At 44.2% G+C, this 22007-nt stretch overlaps 1 protein-coding gene across 11 annotated transcripts in view; it reads left to right on the forward strand.

Moving 5' to 3' along the window:
• The window catches only part of Cpeb3 (cytoplasmic polyadenylation element binding protein 3), a 166002-nt gene extending 144243 nt beyond the window's left edge, over positions 1–21759 (forward strand). For all 11 annotated transcript variants that reach the window (XM_051199586.1, XM_051199582.1, XM_051199581.1 and 8 more), the window contains 2 exons: positions 2836–3017; positions 21392–21759. In XM_051199586.1, coding sequence (XP_051055543.1) covers positions 2836–3017; positions 21392–21619 — 410 coding nt within the window. In that variant the 3' untranslated portion in view covers positions 21620–21759. The remainder of the gene's footprint in view (positions 1–2835; positions 3018–21391) is intronic.
• The last annotated feature ends 248 nt before the right edge of the window (positions 21760–22007 follow it).

The raw sequence follows: 22007 nt of genomic DNA on the forward strand, positions 1-22007 counted from the left end.
CTATACAGGACTTTTCTATATTCACTAATGATACTCATTCTAGAGACTTCTAAACCTAGTCTCTAAAAGTAGCTATATGTTGCAACATTTGCCAGTAAACTTACATCCTCTATTTAAAAAATAGAAAAACTTGGGGCTGGAGAGATGGTTCAGCTGCTTATGAGGACCAGAGTTCAAATCCTAGCACCCACATTGGGTGGTTCACAAATGCTTGTTAACTCCAAATGCAAGGGTTTCAACACCTTCTTCCAGCCACTGCAGACACCGGACCACACACAAGTAAAACTAGATACTAAAAATTGGGGGAAAGCTCTCAGATTAGAAATTGGTAAGACTTAAAAGAGATTCTTCTCTGCTTCTGTTAGTCACTCATCCAGTCGTGGATGGATGAAGCTTGTTTTTATATGCCTTTATAGCTTTCAAATTACTGAAAAAGGATTACTTATGAAAGGTGACTACTTTTCTCAATATTGGAAACCCTGGTTGGTATTTAAGGGACATCACTCTAGTGTTTTAGCGTAGTATGAGTTCAGGAAGTACACCATGGGAAGACTTATGGATTGAGTAAATGATCAGCTATAAACTGTAGTTTGATTGCTTTTTATTTTTCTCCGAAAGTGACCATAACATAGACTTAGCATATAGATTTGTGAGGCTGAGTGGTGTCTCAGTTGGTAAAATGCTTGCCTAGCATGCACGAGGCCCTGAGTACAAGCCTCAGTACCACCGAAGCCCGCTGTGGTGGCACATGCCTGTGATCCCAGTGCAAAAAGAGGTGGAGGCAGGAGGATAAGGAATTCAGGGTCATCCTTAGTTACACGGCATTTGAAGCCAGCCTGGGCTACATGAGCCCAGAAATAAATAAATAAAATAATAATAATTAACCCCCACCTCCACCCCCCCCCCAAAAACCTATGAATTAGATGAAAATTTCTCAGTTTCCTTGGGAAAAAACTCTTCCTTTAGCCACTTTGGTTTCTTCTAGCCTTTTAACAAATTGCTTTTCACTTGAGCAAAACACTATTGCTCAAATATCTGGAGCCTTTTTGGTGACCAAGAAAATACTATAGGACTGGGGAGAGAAAGCTCATAAGGAAGGTAAGCTGAGACCCAGAGTTAGATGCATACATCTAACTGAGGAGGCAGGGCCAGGACGACCTTTGGGGCTCATTGGGCAGCCAGCCTAACCTAACAGTCAGGGTTCAGGGCACAGCATGAGACCCTGGACCAAGACCAAGACCAAGACCAAGGTGGACAGCTCTTGAGGAGTGACACCGAGGTTGACCTCTGTCTTCCACACTCATGTGAACATACATGTGCACTCTCTACTCATGAACATACACACATGTACATACAAGCAAAGAATGCTCACAAATGGAAATTGCCTATGATTTTCATAAAAGCACACGTGGGTGAGGCCCTGCTTCTTATCAGGAGTTAACTGCCAGTAATGTCAGTCATGGTCTAGGCTTTAGCATGTGACAGTGACTTTTCAGCGAGATTCACAAAATAATGGAATGTTTATGCTTATGGAAAGGGCCTTCTGGCGTCCCTAAGCTCCTTCGGAGACTGCTGTGGTATAACAAAGCTTGTGCCAACACTCTTAACTCCTCTTTAACCAGAGCTCCCAGTTTACAGTACTTGCTTCCTTTGTAATTCGGATACCTTTTTTGAGTCCTTATGTGGAAGACAACGCCATTTGGTTCCTTGCCAGCATTCTTTTCCTAGCCGCTCACCGGGCCTAGGGAGTGTTTTTTTTTCTTTTCCATTCTAGAGCAAACCTGGCCTTTGGAAAATTGGTGTCTCGTTTCTTGAGCCTGATTACTTACCTCACTAAGAGAATTCAATATTGGCTGTGTTTTACAATCCTCTCTTCAGTTTCCTGCTTCCTGATGAGATAGCATTGTCCATGTGAGGAAGAGGTTAGGCCATCAGAGGATGAAGTGTGTGGAACCCTGACCTCTGACATTCAGGGGACGGGTGCAGTTGTTGCATTGTGCAAGTGAATGACATTCCAGGTGCTGCCTGGAAACTGCAGCACGGTCCCCTTAACTTTAGTCAGTGGTGCTCCTGGCTGTTGGGACTCGATAATTTTGACCATAGTGGGACATTTGGGATGGCTTTCTGCTGCTTGGTCTTCCTAGCACTTACCATTGGGCTAGTTATTACTACTTATCTTCTCACTTCAAACTTACTGCTTTGTTTATAGGTTGTTCTTCCTTTTTTTTTTTTTTTTTTTTTTTTTTTTTTAATGGTCATTTAGGAAAAAATCAGTATCAGGTAGTCTAGTATAAAAAGAAACTTTGAAATGCAAAAATAGCTGTCACATGGGGACAGTTTTTCTTTTTGCCTTTGCAATTTCATTATGCCAGAATGAATAATACTTGGCGTTATTATCTATTTGTAGAACTCAGGGGCTATCCTGAAACACCATTTGAGCCCTGCAGAACCTTTGCCTGTCCCCTCCAGGGTGTGGCGCTGTTTGCTGCATTGCCTCTGGTCACTTTTCCCTGTTTTCTTCTTTCTAAATGCCACATGTAGGGTTTGAAAGTGTTTAGGTCACTCCCGAGGGGTGAGCCTGAGTCTTTGGATTTAGCGGTGGCCTGAAAAGAATGGCCCTAGGTGGAGATGGTGCTTTCAAGCAAACAGTTCCCTTCAGGCAGTTGGCAGCACAGGTAAGCGAATGTCCAGTGAATAGCTCTCATGCTAGACTGATGTGGCCGTTCTTCATGAACCCTCACGTGGGTTTTCTTTCCATAATTAGACACACGACCCGTCTTTTCCTGGGTGATTTGTTCCAAATGGTTACACATAGCCCTGTCTGTTCTCCTACAGTTGAGCTGGCAATGATAATGGACCGCTTGTACGGCGGCGTCTGCTACGCTGGCATTGACACGGACCCAGAGCTGAAGTACCCCAAAGGTGCCGGGCGCGTTGCGTTCTCCAATCAGCAGAGCTACATTGCAGCCATCAGTGCACGTTTTGTGCAGCTTCAACACAACGACATTGACAAACGGGTAAGCAACCGCTCAAAACGACTTCACTATGGGAAAGAAAGTAAGTTTGTTTTGTGCGGTCCTGGGCAGGGCAGTGTTGTGTGATCATAAGAGGGCACTGCATTAGGCTGTCAGTCCGCAGAGCTTGCCTGAAGAACAGAGGAGGACCCTTACTGTTGACTTTATGGGTGAACCTCCCGCCTTGCTTCTTTTTCTCTGGGGTGATGAAAATAAATCTACAGAATTTAGCATAGCAGGCTAGTAGCAATGTCTTAACAAGACTGAGAGCTGGCCACCTCTTTGACCCAGGCATTGCTCTTAAAACAAACAAATTGACATGTTCAGAAATACACATAAAAATTTTAACCTACCTTTATTTCTTAACATTACATGTGGTAGCAATCACAGGAACCAAATACTATTCCCTTCTGTCTCCTCTTCAGCTTCACATAATTTCACTTATGAAATGTGTATATGTACACAGACACACACAAACATGCACGTGTGCATGCATGTTATGTTACCTTTCATTTTGCTCATTAGTGTCGCCTGCTTGGGTTCTAGAGGCATCCAGTGAACTTTGTTTGATCTAAAGAGAGGTCGTGGGAGGTGGAGGGAGTCGGTGTGCTCTGTTGGCCTTGTGAGCACCTCTCCTTGTTGGAAGATTGGGAGAATGGAAGACAGGATGAGCAAAACTAGAAGCTAGGTTAAAACACACCAAGGAGGAAAACACCGAGTCTTCATTTTCTGCCATGAGTGACTGTTCTTGCTTCTAAATCCTTGAGGTACTGACCAGATTAGAATGAGCGGAAGTAGTCTCCTGTTTTGGAGCTTCACCACACCCTGCAGTCCTATTCCATTAGTTTTGTATAACAATGTTCTTAGCATCTCAGTGGGAATTTCTGTTGATGATGACGCATTTTTCATATTCAGCAAGATGTATTTTGCTAACATGTGTTCTGATAAAAATCACAAAAGCCAGGGGCTGGGGAGATGGCTTAGAGCTCTGTTGAGACCACTGGCTGCTCTTCCAGAGGTCCTGAGTTCAATTCCCAGCAACCACATGATGGCTCACAACCAATCACAACCAACACGCATCTGTAACAAGATCTGGTACATGCAGGCAGAACCCTGCATACATAATAAATAAATCTAAAAAAAAAAACAAAAATCACAAAAGCCAGCACTGAGAATAAATATTCTATGGTGCCTTGAGAATAGGTAGTAGTGGTTTCTTTGTTGAATTTTTTTTTTCATTTTTACCAAAGAACTTTTTAATTTTGAATAATTTCTGAGATATTTTAGACTCTTATGTTCTATAACTCTATTCAGGTTAGCTGTATAGAATTTCTTAGTTGTACCAGTGCCTTTTAATGAGACTTTTAAGAATAAAATAATTTAATATGAATTTTTATTTTAAATGATAATTACAGCTACAATGTAACCTAATACATTTAAACTCACATGAATTATGGTTTTTTTTTTAATCAAAGCCATTTTCCACTCCCATCCCTCCTATTGCTGCCCTAGTCCCTTCCAGAACTTTGCCCTCCCAACTTCACATGCTGTTTTTAAACTGAGTTCACTTAGTGAAGCACATAGATAGGTGCATGAATGGAGAACCATCTACTAGCCTTTCAGAGAGCATATCCCTGAGGAAAACTGACTTTCCCCTCCCCCAGGGGCTGTCAGTTGTCACAGTTGCTCTGGGGTGGGACTTCATGAGCTCTTCCCCATCCATGTTGGGAATTTGCCTGGTTGCCGCTCTTGTGCATGTGTTCATAGCTGCTGTGAATCCATGTGTATAGTGACCCTGTCAAGCTCAGTAAATACCGAGTCACTGCAGATGTCCACTACCTCTGGCACAGTCTTCCTGTCCTTCTGTGATGTCCCTAAGCTTTGGGGGTTGGTGTGTGATATAGATGTCCCATTTAGAGCTGAGCCCTACACAGTCTCATATTCTCTGCATGTTGACCAGTTATAGGTCTCTGTATTAATTATCATCTACTACAAAAAGCAGCTTCCCTGATGAGGACTGGTAGATACACTTCAGCAAGTATAAAGATGAGAATTTAAAAGCAAATTATTGCTATGTCTATTCAGCAGAATGCTAGTATTATATTCTTTGTTAGTGCTTATGAACTAGTCAGCCATGGGTTTTTGAACCAGTTAATGGTACAAGTTATGAGTTTTATTTTGTGCAATGAGCCTTAAATTCAATGAGAAAATGCCTGTTTAAGATATTCATGCCATAATTCTACCAGTGGGTATAACTTACCAGGCTAATTGTTATTATTGCTTATATAGTTCATAGCTGAGTAAAACTGTTTACTACTTTTCTCCTTTGGTAACATGCATAGACCCTTCTAAAATTATGAATCTAGCCAGTAGGGATGAGGCTTCCAGATCAGTACCAGCTGGCTTTCTCCATGCCCTATGACAAAAGTATGTGGTGTCAGTACTAACAGTGTCTGGGGGGGGCGGTGAAATTTTCAGTTGGTAATGGATTTTTCATATTCAACAAGATGTCTTGTTAACATGTACATCTGAGCAAATTAGAATAAATTTTCTATGGATTCCTAGAGAATAAGTAAGTGGTAGTGGTTTGTTAATTAAAATTAAAATTTTCAGAATTTTGAAACACTCTGAGTTAATGGAAACTCAGAAAAATGACAGAGATTCAACTTTATTCCTGGTTTTTAAGTACCCACACTTCCTCTTTCCTAACAGTAATTCTCACACAAGACTGAGGTGCACAGAGAGAGACCGTGTGTCTTGGACAGATCCCCAGACCATACTTATTGCTTGGTGCAGTCTGACTTGCGCAGTAAACGTTTTTGAATTCACACATGGTGCTCCCTGGAGAGCTCTTCTCCCCTGCTGCTGTGGCTGCCTGCTTATGCCTGCTCATTTGGATATCATATCCATTTGACTCAGGCTGCATTCCCATCCATCACTGGTAAACCTGGGCAATAAAATTTACCTAGAGAACTGTAGGTTCTCATTGTCATGAACATAGCTCTCGCTGTTCCCCTATGAGGGTGATAAATGAGGAAAGGGGAGAGGGTATTTATTCCAATAGTCATCTGAGTGGGAACACTGAAAGTCATTGAGCGTGGTGGCTGAGTCCTTAAATGGCTCTCTTCTCTGAGCCCACATCCTTTGTTTGCCCCTCCTTTTTTTTTTTTTTTTTTTTTTTTTTTTTTTGAGGGTTCAAGACAGAATTTCTCTGTATTGCTTTGGAACCCATCCTGGGTCTGTAGACCAGCCTGGCCTTGAACTCACAGAGATCCACCTACCTCTGGCTCCTCCAGAGTGCTGGGACTAAAGGCTTGCGCCACCAACGCCCAACATTTGCCCTGATTTCAAGTGGAGCCTACCTCCATCTTGAGTTGGGCTCTCCCCACTGATGACCTGTAAACACTGCAGTCTCTCCTCACCATTATGCTGCTTCTTGTCCTTGCATTGAACATTAACTACACAGTGCTTGTCTTTGGCATTGTGAGTCTGTTAGCTGCATCCTTCATACATTCATGCTTTTATTTCTGCTCATCTTCCTACTAAAATTTAAATTTGAGCTTTCTAGAGAGCTGCCACTATAAAAATAGACATTTGTATTTCCTTGAACAGTACTCTTACAGAGAATGTCTGTCCTAGGCACACCTTTCCTGAATACCTTTTACAGGGCTTTGCAATAATCTCAAAGTAAAGCCTATGAAACTTGTGCTAAAATTCAAGAGCCTGTGTCCATCAGTACCCATAATCCATTTGTGTTGCTATTGAAGATTATAAAGTGCTGCCTCTTCTTCTCTTGTGAGCGTGGAGTGCCTTTAAGCCCTGAATATTTTAAATCGCATCAGCCTTCATCTCCTTTGCTGTCTGAAGGGGTAAAGATGTAGATTCAGTGGAACCATGGCACATGGAAGCCACTTACTTTTTGTCGTCAGCCCTTACCCCTTGCATTGCTTACTCCATGAGAAGAATGATGGAGGACAGCTACAAAGCAGCTGTGCTTGGCCATTAGGTCCCACGGTGTGGAACCTTGGGGGTCTGTGGGGTTGTATGCTCTCATACATGCAGGTGCATAAGAAGAAATCAATACATTCTGTATCTCTTTTCTGTCCACTGAAATTTTTCACCAAAGGCATCGCTTGACAATCTATGCTTCTTTATTGTTATTGTTGCTAAGATTAAAATTTTAGATGTAGCAATTTATGAAGAAATGGCCTTTGTAGATTTACTTTTTTCTATGCATCTGAAGAGAATTGCTGATTTATCTACCCCCTTAAATCATGTCAGTATTCAGCATTTATTGAAATGTCAATCCTGCTTTCCTTTCACTCATCTATCAATCTTCTGATCTTTGAGGACAGGTGGTTCATAACAGTTTTATTGAGCCGTTTTATGTTATTCCTATACCTATAGGCCCCCCCATTTAAAGAATGCAATTGAAATGCTTTTAGTATATTTGTACTATTATGCACCTGTCACCAAGATCGGTTTTAGGCAGAGGTATTTCCACATCCAACTTAAACTTTCCTAAATTACCCTTCATGTACTACATGCTTGCTTTCCTTCCTTTTCCTGAGCCAGCCATAACTGATCTTGTTCTCCGTATCTTAGGGTCAACCCTACAATTACCTGGCTAATAGCCTTTCCTTCAGGCCTCACCATCATTGTGGTAATTTTAGGAATGTTTTGTTCATAGGCATTTGTAGCTCCTGCCACAGATCGTCATATTAACACTTTCCAGGCTGTTGCGTCCCTGAGACCGAGGGTGCTGAAAGTCTGTTTACTCTATGGCAGACCACACAGTCCATGTGGGCAATGACTGGGTCTTTCAGAGTAGCTATTGTGTACTCAGAATATGACATGCAATGTACAAACATTGAATATTTATCAATGATTCATCTATTGATTGAGTGCTGTTGAGAGGTAGTCTAAATGACCTTTGGCATATCTGTCTGTCCACCACATGACTCTTGCCCAGCTTTTCTTTTCTGCTTAGTTAAGATACTCATTTGCAGCTGGGTGGTGGAGGCAGATGCCTTTAATCTGAGCACTTGGGAGGTAGAGGCAGGTAGATCTCTGTGAGTTTGAGGCCAGTCTGGTCTACAGAGCTAGTTCCAGGACAGACTCCAAAGCTACACAGAGAAACCCTATCTCAGGAAATAAACAAACAAAAACAACAAATAGGTCCCATATTAAATTTTGTATTAGTTTAATGTAGTGGTTCTCAACTTCCTAAGGCTGCAACCCTTTAATATGGTTCCTCATGTTGTAGTGACCCCCAACCATAAAATTATTTTTGTTGCCACTTTCTAACTGCAGTTTTGCTACTGTTATAAATTATAATCTAAATATTTTTTGGAGATACAAGTTTGCCAAAAGGGTCTTGATCCACAGGTTCAGAACTACTAGTAAGTGCCTGTGCTCTTAGGGAGGCTAATTCAGGAAAGTTATGAATTCAAGACCAGCCTGGGCTGACATTAAAGGTGTGTGCCACCACCACCTGGCTAAAAGACATTTGTTTGGGGGCTGGAGAGCTGGCTTAGAGGTTAAGAGCACTGGCTGTTCTTCTAGAGGTCCTGAGTTCAATTCCCAGCACCCACATGGTGGCTCACAACCATCTGTAATGAGATCTGGTGCCCTCTTCTGGCCTGCAAGTGTACATGCACACAGAACACTGTGTACATAATAAATAAATCTTTAAAAAAAAAAAAAGACATTTGTTTGTTTTAGTGTCTGAAATAAATTTTCAGTAATGTCTGTCTCATGGAACAAGGGCACGTGGCGTTGCTGGGACAGCTCCAATTGTGTTTCTGGTTATAACTAGAGCATCAAGACTATAAAGTTGGAAGGTTTCCTACAGGGTTGTTTTGTTTTGTTGCTGTATGCCCCAGGCTGTCCTTGAACTCTGGCCCTCAGAATATAATAGGGATCAGCTGTGCCCACCCCATGTAAGTCTCTACTCTTTGGAGAGTCATTGCTCCATTTAAAAGTCCTAGCTTGAGAATTGACTTTCCTCCCTTGTGGTGTGACCTAAAGGAAGGTCAGAGGACTCTGGTAATACAGACATCAGTCTAAGCATCTCAGGTATTCCGGAGATAAAGGAAAGGGCAGGAGAATAGATAGATGGCCTGGGAACTCCCAGTCAACACAGATGTCCTGTATTATTGATGAACCTGGCCCACCTGACTTGTGCCTGCTGCATGTCCACAGCTGATTATTGTCGTTCCATGTACCTATGTATAAGGGAAATGCTTAGTTGAAGACAGCACTAGGAACATTTAACCTAGCCATCAGTCTACCAGCACTGTTTGGATGTTAGCCAGGACACATAGGTAGATATTTAATATTCCCTTTTCACTTTCTATTTAACAGACTGAGGGTTTTCTTTTCTGCCTTGATTAGAAAGAAATGCATTATTGTCAGTATCTTTTCTCTGATAAAGATTTTGAACCTTAAGTGGGGTGGAAATTAGTATTAAATTTTGCTTGTATTCCTTTTAATGGTAGTTTTGCGAGAAAGCTGAAATAGTCTAAAATACCTAATACATACATGCATACATACATACATGCATGCATACATACATACATACATGTAAAATCAGTTGAATCTTACTCCATCTAGCAAAAAAAATCTATTACTGGATTAATGGATTGATACTAGCAGTCTGTTTTTACCAAACTCTCTGCCCACTACCACAATTGGTTAGCACAACTTGGTCATGTCTCCTGGAAACGTCTGCATTGGGTTTATGAGACTTGAACAGTATCAGGCGGTGGACACTGGGTAGGCTTTGCCATTTCAGCTCATAAAAGCTTTTTTACTAGTGAAAAGGACATAGACCAGAATCAGCCAGTGTAAGGTCTTCACACTACTACTAACAGACTTTTTTGTGGTATGAGAGAGAGAGAGAGAGAGAGAGAGAGAGAGAGAGAGAGAGAGAGAGAGTGTGTGTGTGTGTGTGTGTGTGTGTCTACACAGTTGGCATCAGGTCATGTTCCTCAATCACTTGTCACCTGATTTATTGAGCCAGTGTCTTTTAGTAAATCTGGAGCTCACCAATCCCAGATTGCTCCAAACGGTGAAATTACAGGCAGTAGGCAGTTGCCATACCTGCCCAGCTTTTGTGTGGCTTCCTGAGATCCCAAATCCAGTCTTTACAGTTGTTCATCTTGCTATATTTCTTAAAAGAACAATGGTCGTGTGTGTGTGTGTGTGTGTGTGTGTGTGTGTGTGTGTGTGTGTGTGTGTGTATGAGGGTGGGCAAAGCAATGTCAATAACACTGTGTAACACTGATGACACACTGACTCTTGATACCGGTCGGTGTTTGAGATTTTCTGGGAATTGTTCATTAAAGGCTATAATTAGAATTTTGGGTGATAAAGGGAATCATGTATTTCACACAAGGGATAAATTTGCTGATTTTTTTTCTTCAGTTTTTAAGCAGGAGGAGGACTCTGGGAAGGCAGGTCTGTCCTACCCAGGGATGTTGCTGTGATTAGCCCCATTTCTACCATATCCTGAAGTGTGCTCTGTGAAACATGAGTCTCTAGGGATTTGTTTAAAATTTATCTTACGCTTAAAAATCTTATGCATCAAAAAAGTCTGAAAATGCTTGTTCAAAGAAGTTAGGTTTATAGTTTATTGAGGACATATTAGAATCTTACATGCTAACCTTCATTGAAACGATAAAAAATAAGCACGTTTTCACATAAATAATTTTCCTATTGTAAATTAAAATCTTAAATTAGCATCCAACATGTAATCATTTCACTGTGACATTTTTATACATACCCACAATTTTTATCATAGGTCTCTTCCAAGGTATACATGGAGAATAATGTTCTAGGAAAAATGCTAGGTTTTTAACTTTCTTTCCTCCTATGTTCAAATTACATGAAAGAGTCACACAATTTAATACACAGTTGATTATTTTTCCTTCCTCCATCTTATTTTTTTTTTTTTTCCTAAGCTTATTTCACTTGCCGTGGCCTTTCTAGCTGTAGGTGGTTTGGGTGAGACAAAGGTATCATGGGCATGTCTGTGATAATGACATTGAAGGTGTAGTTGATAGTCCTTTAGTATTTATGACTTCAGTGATATTAACCATCATATACAGGGCCTCTTGCAAGCCAGGTAAGTATTTCACTACTGAGCTGCGTTCCCGACCCCATAATTTATCTCTTGTCTTTGGTTACTTGACATTATCTAGTTCTTTCATTTTTAAAGCATCTAAAATGTCTCCATATTATTTTAATGAATTTACTCCTTGATAAATTCATGCATGTATGTAATGTGAGCTGCCCCACATGGGGTCCGGGCATCAAACTTGGGTCCTCTAGAAGCGCAGTGACGTTGTTCACCACTAAGTCAATCTCCCTAGCCCACACGTATCTAATGCATTGTGGTGGCTTTGCCCATTGTTACTCTTCCTCATGCCCTTCTCGCTCCCTGTGTCATCCCATGTCCCTCTGTCTGTACTCTTCTTGAGACCCAGAGGATCTCATACATCCCAGGCTAGTCTCAGTCTTGATGGGCAGCAGAGGATCTCATACATCCCAGGCTAGTCTCAGTCTTGATGGGCAGCAGAGGATCTCATACATCCCAGGCTAGTCTCAGTCTTGATGGGCAGCCAGCCAGAGCTGATCTTGAACTTCTGGTCCTTCCTGCCTCCACCTCCTTGTTGTTGAGATTACAGGCATGTGCCACCATACTTGGTTTATGTGCTGGGGTTCAAACTCGAACTCCTTGCATGCTATTCCAGCTGAGCTACATCCCCAACCCATAAAATGTCTTATTTAAGAAACTAAAATTTAGAATACCATTGACAAATAATATTTCCTCTACTACTTTAGCTTAATATTGAGGGCTAAAGAGACTGACTTTCAGTTAACCACGTTGGGACTTTTTTTTAATACTTTGGTTTAAAGAACATTGTAATAGCACATCATGTTTACTTTCGTGCTCTTTAAAATAACCCCTTTTCATTTATGCCATCTATTGCCCCTTCCTTTGCAGCCACCTTAAGTAGTTCACGTATTTAATCTTCTTTACTTCTCTCTCTTTACTGGAAACACATCGTGCCTGAATTTGCTGAAGAAGTAAAAGGCATTGCATTTTTGGCCATTTGGAGATTAAGATGACCCAGCAGCCATACAAAGTGAAGTGTTGATACTACAGTTTGTCTCTGGCCAGTCTCACTGCTGGAATATCTAAAATGACCCAGTTATAAAAGCTGTGGAGGCTCTGGGACTTGTTTTGGGTGATTTCTGCTGGGATCCTTGGTCTGGGCTCCTGTAACCTAGCCTGCATCTCATCACTTTTATTTACCCCTGCCTGACCTGGTTCCGAAGCTTCCTCACCTTTCTAAAGGAAATTGTTTTGTGTAGTCAAGTGGGATTTTAGAACCGCATGTGACCTTTCTACAAGGCTCTCTTTGCCTGACCCCGGCTTCTCCTCACTGTTATTCTAGGACTCGGGACTTGTGGTCATTCTTAGCACGAATAACTTGTAGTATGATTAACATGTTCTTCTTGCTGTCCTTCAGTGAAGGAAGCAGGTTGAGTCAGCTCAGCCAAAGCGTCCTCTGCCTAGATCCTGTAAGGGAGTGACACTGTGACAGTCACCAGTCACCACAGATGTCAAACAGATGTCTTCCTCTTTGTCCCCCACACGGTATAGTTTTTGTTCCTGGTCCTTGACTGAAGGATGGTTTGTATTCATGTCTCCATCCCATCCCAGGGCAGCATGAAGATGCCAGGCTGGAGGGCTCAGCTGTGTGCCTGTGAGCATTCTACTAGCTGCCCTCTCTGTCTTTCATGAAACGTGACTGCCACCATGCCGATGACTAAGTTCCTTCCCTGGGACCCATATGGGGAACGAGACAATCGGCTCCCACAAGGTGTTCGCTGTCCTCCGTGAGCATGCTGAGGCACACATGCACACAAGTGAATTTTTAAGATGTAATATTTTTAAAGAGGTGAGACCTCACAGATCTCCATACTCAATAAAACAATAGTGGAGATGTTGGCACAGGGCCCTGTTGTGTAATCATACGCTTTGAACAATGGGGATGACATCAGGATCATTTTAAACCTTTCATCTTCTAGTACCTTTATAAAGGATGATCCTTTATAAAGCAAAAGAAAATAAAATTCCATCTATTCCCTATAGATTTTTTTTTACAGTCTTCCCAGGGCATCTCTAAAATTAATAACTGTGAATCTGCTATATCTGGAAGGTTGTGGGTGTTTTTTGTTGCTAGCAAAAATCTATTTGCACATCACTCCTTTCATTTCCTAGGCATCTGCCATCTGCTTTTTAAGCCGCAGGATTTCAGCTCATAGACGGTTGAAACTAAGCATTACATTTAGCTATTCCTGATACAGTCTACTGGTAGGGAACCTGCATTAGCACCGGGGTGGGCAAGGTGGTTAGTGGGAGGGTTAATAAAGGTTTCTGTGGTTTTTAGGTCTGGATATAGTCTCTGATTCAAGCCAAGAAAACTGTGGATGCATTGTGTGAAAGGCTGTGGGCACTCCATTAAATGATTTTTCCAAGAAGACGTGTTGCTCTTGGTGGTAGGAAATGGCCTTCTGAGTGAGCTAGGGCCTTTCGTAGCATACCCCAGTCACATGAAGGCAGTCTGGAAGCAGGGAGTACTATACCTAATCCTTAACTTTGGGACGCTTTTCCGTTATTTTGAACTTTGGGTGTTAAACACTGTTCGTTTACCAACCCTCACACGGTGATGCATGTTCACCAGTCTGGACTTTTCCGTTGGGGGCTTTAGCAGACCCAGGTGTGAGTTCCAAATGATGGACCGCATCATTCTGGAAGGGACCCTGTCAAAGCCCTCAGGGTCCAGCTGTCAGAATTGGTTCATTTGAGGCAATAACTTCTGAATTTTTCAAACCTCAGGAAACTCCTTTCATTTTATTTTAAATTATATGTATGAGTGTGTATCTGGGTGGGGGGTATGCATATGAGTGTAGTGCCCATGGAGGCTGGAAGAGGAAGGCAGATCCCTTGGAGTTGAAGTCACAAGGGGCTGTGAGCCATCCTCTGGGGGTACTAGGAACTAAATTCAGATCCTCTGCAAGAGCATCAAGTGCTCTTACTGCAGAGCTGTCTCTTCTGCCCCCAGGAACTTACTTTTACATGGTAAACTTGGGGTTTCTTCCTTCTGGCCAGAGAGAGCATTCCAATGGTTCATTTTAGAAATACTTGTCTTGATTACATCACATCTCCGCAGTCCTTATAACTAATATCTTGACTATGAAGTGTTGAGTCATATCTATCTTGGCTGTGAGCTCTGGTTAGCTTATGTCTAGGCAGTTCTACTGCCTTTAGGTATTGAATATTTTGTGTTGGCCGGTTGTTTATGTTATTGTCAACTGATTTTCTGCATTTCTCTCATTGGCAGCTTCCACGTGTGAACCTGTCCAAGTTTTTTAAAACAAAAAAAAAAATTCACAGTCAGTGCTACCTCTCCAACTAATATATAATTCATCCCTGGAGCAATTAGAGAGACTATTTCTGACACAGTGTGTCAAGCTCATATTCACAGTATATTGGGAGGCCTTAAGCTGGAATTTATTTTATGCCTTTTTTTTTTCTTTTCTTTTCTTTTTTCTGAGACAAAGTCCCACTGTATAGCCTTAGCTAGACAGGCAGGCTTCGAACTCACAGAGATCTGCCTGCTTCTAAGAGTTTGTGCTTTCAGTCCTGGAAGTGCTGTGGCCATCTAAAGCCATGCTGCAGATGTCTCTACCCAGAGCTGTTGTCTCCTTTGGTAGCATCTCATGGGATCTCCCAGGGACTCGGGTCCCTCTGATAATGTCCTTTCCAAAGCAGGATGCTCAGATTGGGAAGAGCTGGTTTCTTCCCAAGAGCAGAGCTAGTTTCCCCTTCACTTGGTTAAAATATTGTCTCCTCCATAGAGTGCAGCTTTGCCTCAGCTCCTCATTTCTTCTTCCCTGACCTCTGAGCCCCTCGAGAGACAAAGAACACCCACTAACTCTATTACCCAGTAGTCATTCACCCCTGCAGTGTGATTGAGAGCCCTTCCCCTGAGGCCGGGTGCAAGTGAAGGGCCCCACTTCAGAGCTATGCTTCCCTTTGAGTGGACCCGCGCCTGCCTTGCACCCCCTTCTCTGGTGGTCACAGGCGTCCAGGTCCTCCTGGGGAACCTCTGTTGGATGGTGCTGTTGTCTCTGTCTCTTTCCTCTCAGAAGTGAGGGGGGCTCTGAAGAGTTTCCCATGGCCTGCCCCACCCTTGATGTCCGCCTCATCTTCCCACCTCTCTCCATCCCTGCAGGTGTACACCTTCGGGTGTCTTCCTCTATTGTTCTCCACCACCTTGAGACAAGGTCTCTGACTGAACCTAGAGCTCACTGTTTCTGCTACACTGGTTGGTACTGGTTGCCCAGAGAGCCCTCCCCTCACTCACCCACATCCACCTGTCAGTGCTGACTCACAGATACATGCCTGGCTTTTATGTGAGTGCTGGGCATCTGAACTCAAGTACTCATGCTTGTGCGGTGGGCGCTTCACCAACTGAGTTCATCCCTTCCGCCCCAGCCCACTTTCCTTCTTAAGATCTTTGGCAAATCTGACCTTCCTATCTCCAATTCATGCCAACGTAACCACATCTGCCTAACAAAGCTTGGACCTTGTATCTGTGATGTCAACTTTCCTTACCAGAGATGAGGCTTACGTTCATTTCTGTTTAGTTCCATCTCCTTACTTGGCCTCTTCTCCGTCTTGTCCTCTTGCTCTTTGCCATCTGTGGTCTTTGCTTTCAACTGGCTTCTGTCGAGACACCTGGACCATTCCTTCCTTGCTCCCGGATGGCAGATATCTGATTATCTTATTTGAGAGGTAGCTCTCAAGGGCGTACAGTCTCTGGCTGCCCTTAATAGAGCTTTTAGACATAAGGCACACTGCAGCTGACTTTGTCCAGGGCCTCACCTCAGTTCTGCACACCTGGTCCAGAGAGAGGGAATTCTGCACCTGCCCCTGCTCACTCTGGTGTCTGATCTGCCTCCAAGAGCTTACCAATTTTTCCACTTAATCTCGGAGGTCAGTGTTTTGGCTGTTAGAGACAAAGCAAGCATTGAGATCATTCTGTTTTTGTCTGACATTCTTTTTGCCTGTATAATTCTAGATTAACTAACAGCTACCTGCAGTCCCCTAGCTAAGTCTCTGCATCAGTCTCCTCCCCTGTTGGAATACATCACTACACCATAGGGACTTTCAGTGTCCTTTGGCCTGGTCACCCCATGTGGCTGTGGATTTAAATATGTCTGAATGTCATTCTGATGTCCTGTTCCTTTGCGTCTCCTTGAAGTAGAGGGGCCAGCTTGGTTGTGTGGTCAGCTCTGCCTAGGACTTTGGTATCTGGGCTTTGTGGGTAGCATAGATCTATAGCGTGGTTCCTACCACACTGCTATCATCGGTGTCACGGCTGAATTGAGGTGGCTGACAGAGAAACCCACTTCTTTCTGTTGCATTTCTTTGTCAAGAAAAGTAGAATTAATTTGAATAGTTACCTAACACACCAGACAGTAGTACAGAAAATGCAGAGAAAACTTTTATGTTATTAACTGAATTTACTTTTTTTTTTGTCTTGTTTGAGTGTACATGTTCATGTGTGAACTGTGTGTGTGTGTGTGTGTGTGTGAGACAGACAGAGAGAGAAAGTGTGTGGGGTGTGTGTGTGTGTGTGTGCAGAAGTTGATGTTGGGGTGTTAGTTACTCTCCACATTGTTTTTTGAGACAGTGTCTCATCAGCCCTGTACGTCACTAGTTGGCTAGACTTAACAGGCAGCAAGCTCTAGAGAGCCCCTGTCCCTTCTTCCATGTTGAGACGACTGACGCCTGGCTCTTACCAGGGCGCTGGGAATCACACTCAGGCCCTGTGCTTGTGTGGCACTCATTTTGTCAACTGAGCCACCAATCTAGCTCAGAAGCTGTGTTAGAGCAACGTTATTGTAGAGAAGAGCTGTGTCTCGTCCTCCATTGTTTAGTGATTTCAGTGAACCTATAAACATTAGGCTGGGTAAATCCATTTTGAACAAAATGACCGCACCCCGCTGCCCCCCCCCTCCCCGGTAGCGTCATGGGACAGCCTAAACATCAGTGTCCTTCATGGAGGGTTTCTCTTTTGTGCAAGCCTCTGCTGCTCAGGTCAACACCATACAGGTGCCCAGAGAGGCTTTGTAGTCAGCTCTGCTCACCCAAATTGAAGAATGTCAGAAGACATCTTCAGGAAAGCCTCTCTGAGGTCAGTGTCGTTCAAAAGCTGTATGTTTGTTTGGGAACAGATGCTCTATTTAGACTCATATTGAATGGCATTAATTAAGTAAAAATAAAAATGACAAGAATTCACAAACTTAAAGGGCACTTAGAAGGTGTTAGAAGTGACATCAGAGTGTGCAGGGTGACAGAAGGGTGAAGACTGCATTGTGCTGTGTCACCTGACCTGACGGGGGCCTCATGCCTCATGATTGCGAGGGGACAGAAGACATATGACATTTTAGCAAGGAGCTCGTGTGTGTGTGTGTGTGTGTGTGTGTGTGTGTGTGTGTGTGTATGTGTGTGTGTGTGTACATGTGCATGAGTGCATGCATTTTGAGGCAGGGATCTTGTAGCTCAGAATGACCTCAGCCCTTCACCTCCTGCCTCCATCTCCTACGTGCTGGGGTTGCAGGCATATATGTGACCATGCCTGGCACAGCACAATATTTACTTTTTCAGTATAAAAGGTCAAGGTGTCTAGCATCAGAAGGGAGAATTCAGCTTAAGGGGAAACAGCCGCAGCTGATAATAAGGCAGTAGCTGTGTCTGGTCTTCATGGCAGCTCTTGCAAAGATCTGACACAATCCTGCAGACCCCCTCACAAGAGCTGTCACTAAGCTCGGCTGGAAGCCATTTGGACAGCTAGAAGGGACATTCTGGTCACATTAACCTTTCAGATGTGCAGCACAGAAGTGACCTACATTATGTATCAAAGGACATTGTCCCAAAAGTGAAAAGGCAACTAACATGGTTGGAAAGACACTGTCCATTCTAGACCAGGCTGAACCCAGAATTATTTAAAAATTAATTTCTCAACTTAACAACAAAAGGGCAGCCCACTTAAAACGAGCAGATTTGAATAGGCCTTTGTGCCTATCCAAAGAGGACACAGACATGGCCTTGCTTGGGGTTGTGCGTGCCTGTCACAGACCTAAGAACACTCAGACAGTGGGTAATGAGTTCAAGCCACACAGTGGAAGCCTATCTTAAAAAAAAAAAAAAGGACAACAATACACAGGCAAAAAGAAACTGAATGTCCTTGGTTATTAAGTAAATGCCTATCTTAACCATGGTAGGGCCATATCCTACCACAAGGATGGTTATAACTCCACAAATGGAAAGTAAGTATCGGCACACATGAAGAGGATGGCCCTCTGATAACCTTGTGGGTTGGGGGTACAGAATGGTTTGTAGCTGCTGTGGAAAAGAACTTGGTAGTTCCTCAGAAACTAAGACATTGACTGGCTGGAGAGGTGGCTCAACATTTGAGAGCATTTTTCCTATAGTCATGAGGACCAGAGCTTGAATCCCAGAACCTGTGTAATAAGCTTCCCCACAAAAATGCCTGTAATTCCAGCTCCTCTGAAAGCTGAAACAGGAGGGTTGCCAGGACTTGTTGGCTTCCAGGTTTACAAAGAGGCCTCCTTCATACATGTACCTGCACGCACATAGACACCAATAACTAACACATAAGTAAATCTTTTCAAGTTAAAATCAAATTGCTGCCTGTCCAATTAAGTTCATCCCCAAGTCTCTGACTAGAACCAGCTGCCCTCACAAATGTACAAGCGTGCTCATTTCAAACCACACCAGTCACAGCAGACTAAAGACGGAAGCAACCCAACGACAGAATGTGAGAGTTGGGTAAAAATGTGTAATGAACTATCATTTCCCCATAAAGATATAAGTCTTCCTCCATGCTGCAGTGTGGATGATGGCGTGCTGGGGATGGAACCCAGAGCCCTGTGCGTGAAGCCTGGGGGAACCTCAGAACCTCACAGAGGTCACAGAAGTCAGATGGAGCAGACCTCAGTGTGTGATCCATTCTGTGCAATACCCAGAGTAGTTAAGCATAGAGAAGGAATAGAGAACGGTCCCAGAGAGCGGGTAAGTAGGTAATTAGTGTACACAGGGCTTCCTGTTGAGGTGTCAGAAGCATTTTGTAGCCTTAGGTAGGGTCTGCACACAGGGTTGATGTATTGAGTAGCATGGAATTGTTTACTTTAAAATTGTTGATTTGGCCAGATGTGGTGGCTCACACCTTTAATCCCAGCATTCTGAGGCAGGAGAGTCTCTGAGTTTAAGGCCAACCTGCTCTACATAGCAAGTTCTAGGCCAGTCAAAGCTACATAGTGAGACCCAGTGACACACCTCCAAAATAGTTCATCAACTAAGGATTAAGCATGCAGATATATTAGCCTGTGGGGGGGGGGGTCATTCTCATTCAAAGCACCACAAAAACAAAGCAAAACATGGTTGACTTGGGCAGATGGGCAGTAAGTAAAGTATTTGGTGTGCAAGCGTAAGGGCCAGAGTTCAGATCCCAGTACACACAGTCCTGAAATGCTCGCACTGGAGTGGAATAGGGAGGGCAGTAGGCTCAGCGAGCTTGCTGAGTCAGTGAGAAAGCCGTCTCAAGGAACTGCAGTGGAGAACAGGACACCCACCCCTCCTCTAGCTTCCTTGTACATTCGTGGGCATGTGTACCAGTACACGCAAGTGCTTGCAACACACACAGATTTTCGACTTTATGCAAGCAAGGGAAAAGAATGGCTGGATGTCATTAGGCATGACACTTCAGAGCGTGCCAAAAGCCAGTGTGAGGGGGTCTTCAGGCTGGGAAATACCTGTCCCAGTAGAGACCAACGTGGGAGGATGCTGGGTAGGGGAATCGGGAGCGTGAAGGCAGCCTGGGCTGTGGAAGTTACATTGTATATCAGAAAATAGGAGATGGGAGAGCGGCCAGCTTGAGCAGTTCGAGTCTGCATTGGGAAGTACAGAGGGGAACCGGGCTTACTGCAGGCTGTCTCGAACGGAGCCACTGCAGACAGCAGACAGCTTTTGACCAAGGAGAGGACCTTTGTGATAGACAGCTCAAGTGGCACATGTGTATGAAAGAACTTAACACCAATGCCGAGCACACCCAAGCAGAGTTTGATGGCCTGGCCTTAGGAAGCCAGAAGGGCTGCGGCTGCGGCGAGTGGGGCAGCGCTCTGGGTAGCTTGCTTCACTTACTCGTAGGGAATCTGTCAAGTAGGATGGGTTGTTGTTTCTTGTGTGGCCTGGCTGTGATCCCAGACAGGCTTGATTGCAGAGCCGTGCTAGTTTATGATGCAGAGATTAATAGAAGGGATGTTGCTTTTGAATCCCACTTGTTCAATCCTCAGCGTAAGGGGGTGGGGGAGGGGCAATAGAGACAGTTGTCCTTGTGTGGCCAAGATTAGAGTCCTCTGATGTGGGAATGTCTGGCCAGCAGGTAGACCTGTGGGCAGGAGCTCACAGTAGGAGTTAGACCATAGCGCCCCCCCCTGCTCCTCATCCCCCACTGCCCCTCCCTCCCTGCTTGGTGATGCCTCTGGGGTCAGACAGTTGACATGCCTTGCAAGACCACGCCCAGCCCAGCCGTGGGGGTGCTCCTCCCCAGCTCAGCCCCACCATAGTTGTGGGAAACCCTTGACCAGACTTTCCATCTGCATGCTTATTCCAGGGTCCAGGACACAGCATTCACAATCCAGTCTTTTTTAAACCCAGGCTCTGGGAAGGAGAATCACGGACAAGCAGACGTTTTCTTCTTTGGTTTTGAAAGGCTTTCTTGTCATGTAGCTTGGTTTCATTTGGGCCATTAAGGTTCCCTAAAGGGCTATGCTAAAACACCCTGTTCCAGCTTCAGTGATGGAGAGAGTAAGATGACAAAGCCTCAGCGTGGCCCCTGTCCCCGGGGTCCAGTATAGCACTGACTGAGACAGTTTCAAAAGCCTTGTCATCACAACGGAAACCCCAAGCCTCCCTGTGGCCCACCAGCTCCCAGCCAGGCCTTGTTCTGGCCCTGCTTCTCAGGCTTGTGACCTTTGTGTGAGGCATTCTTCCCCCTGGGAGGTTGTTTGCCCTGCACTGACTGTCCATCCTCAGGAGTTGAGGCTGCGTGCTGTGTGTGGGGTTGTGGGATCGTGTCCCTTACACATCGGGTAGCCAGTAGCACACACAGAGACGTGAAGAACTGACCAGAGAGCACACCGCCTCGGGTTTGCAGATGCGGCTACGGAAGCCTTGCTGAGCCCTCTTCCTGTGTCCTCTCCCGGCCCAGGTGGAAGTGAAACCCTACGTGCTGGATGACCAGATGTGTGACGAGTGCCAGGGCACGCGCTGCGGGGGGAAGTTCGCCCCGTTCTTCTGTGCCAACGTCACCTGTCTGCAGTACTACTGTGAGTACTGCTGGGCCAGCATCCACTCCAGAGCCGGCCGCGAATTCCACAAACCGCTGGTGAAGGAGGGAGGCGACCGCCCTCGGCACGTCCCGTTCCGCTGGAGCTGAGCCCCCCGGCCGACCCAGCTACAAGTACTGGAACAGACCACAAGGAGGAAGAGAGGGCACTGCCTCAGGGCTCACGGTGTTCTGGAAATCTGTGCATTCGTTCTCGATTTTTAAAGAAGAAATGGGTCTTTTTATTATTATTATTATTATTATTATTATTATTATTATTATTATCATTTACAGTCATATTACTGAACTCAGCGTCCAGTATAATGCAGAATTGCAGAGTGTGTAATGGTACCCATTTGCACTTTGACTCACAACTTGTCTGCTTGGTACCTTGATTTCTTACACCTGATCTGTCACCTCCACAGTACGTAGACTGCCATTCTCATCAGCGGCTGTCAGGTTGACGTCTGTGACTTTGTTTGATGTTGTGTTGTCGCTC

Source organism: Phodopus roborovskii, unplaced genomic scaffold (assembly GCF_943737965.1).
Source record: "Phodopus roborovskii unplaced genomic scaffold, PHOROB, whole genome shotgun sequence".
Taxonomy (NCBI): Eukaryota; Metazoa; Chordata; class Mammalia; order Rodentia; family Cricetidae; genus Phodopus; species Phodopus roborovskii.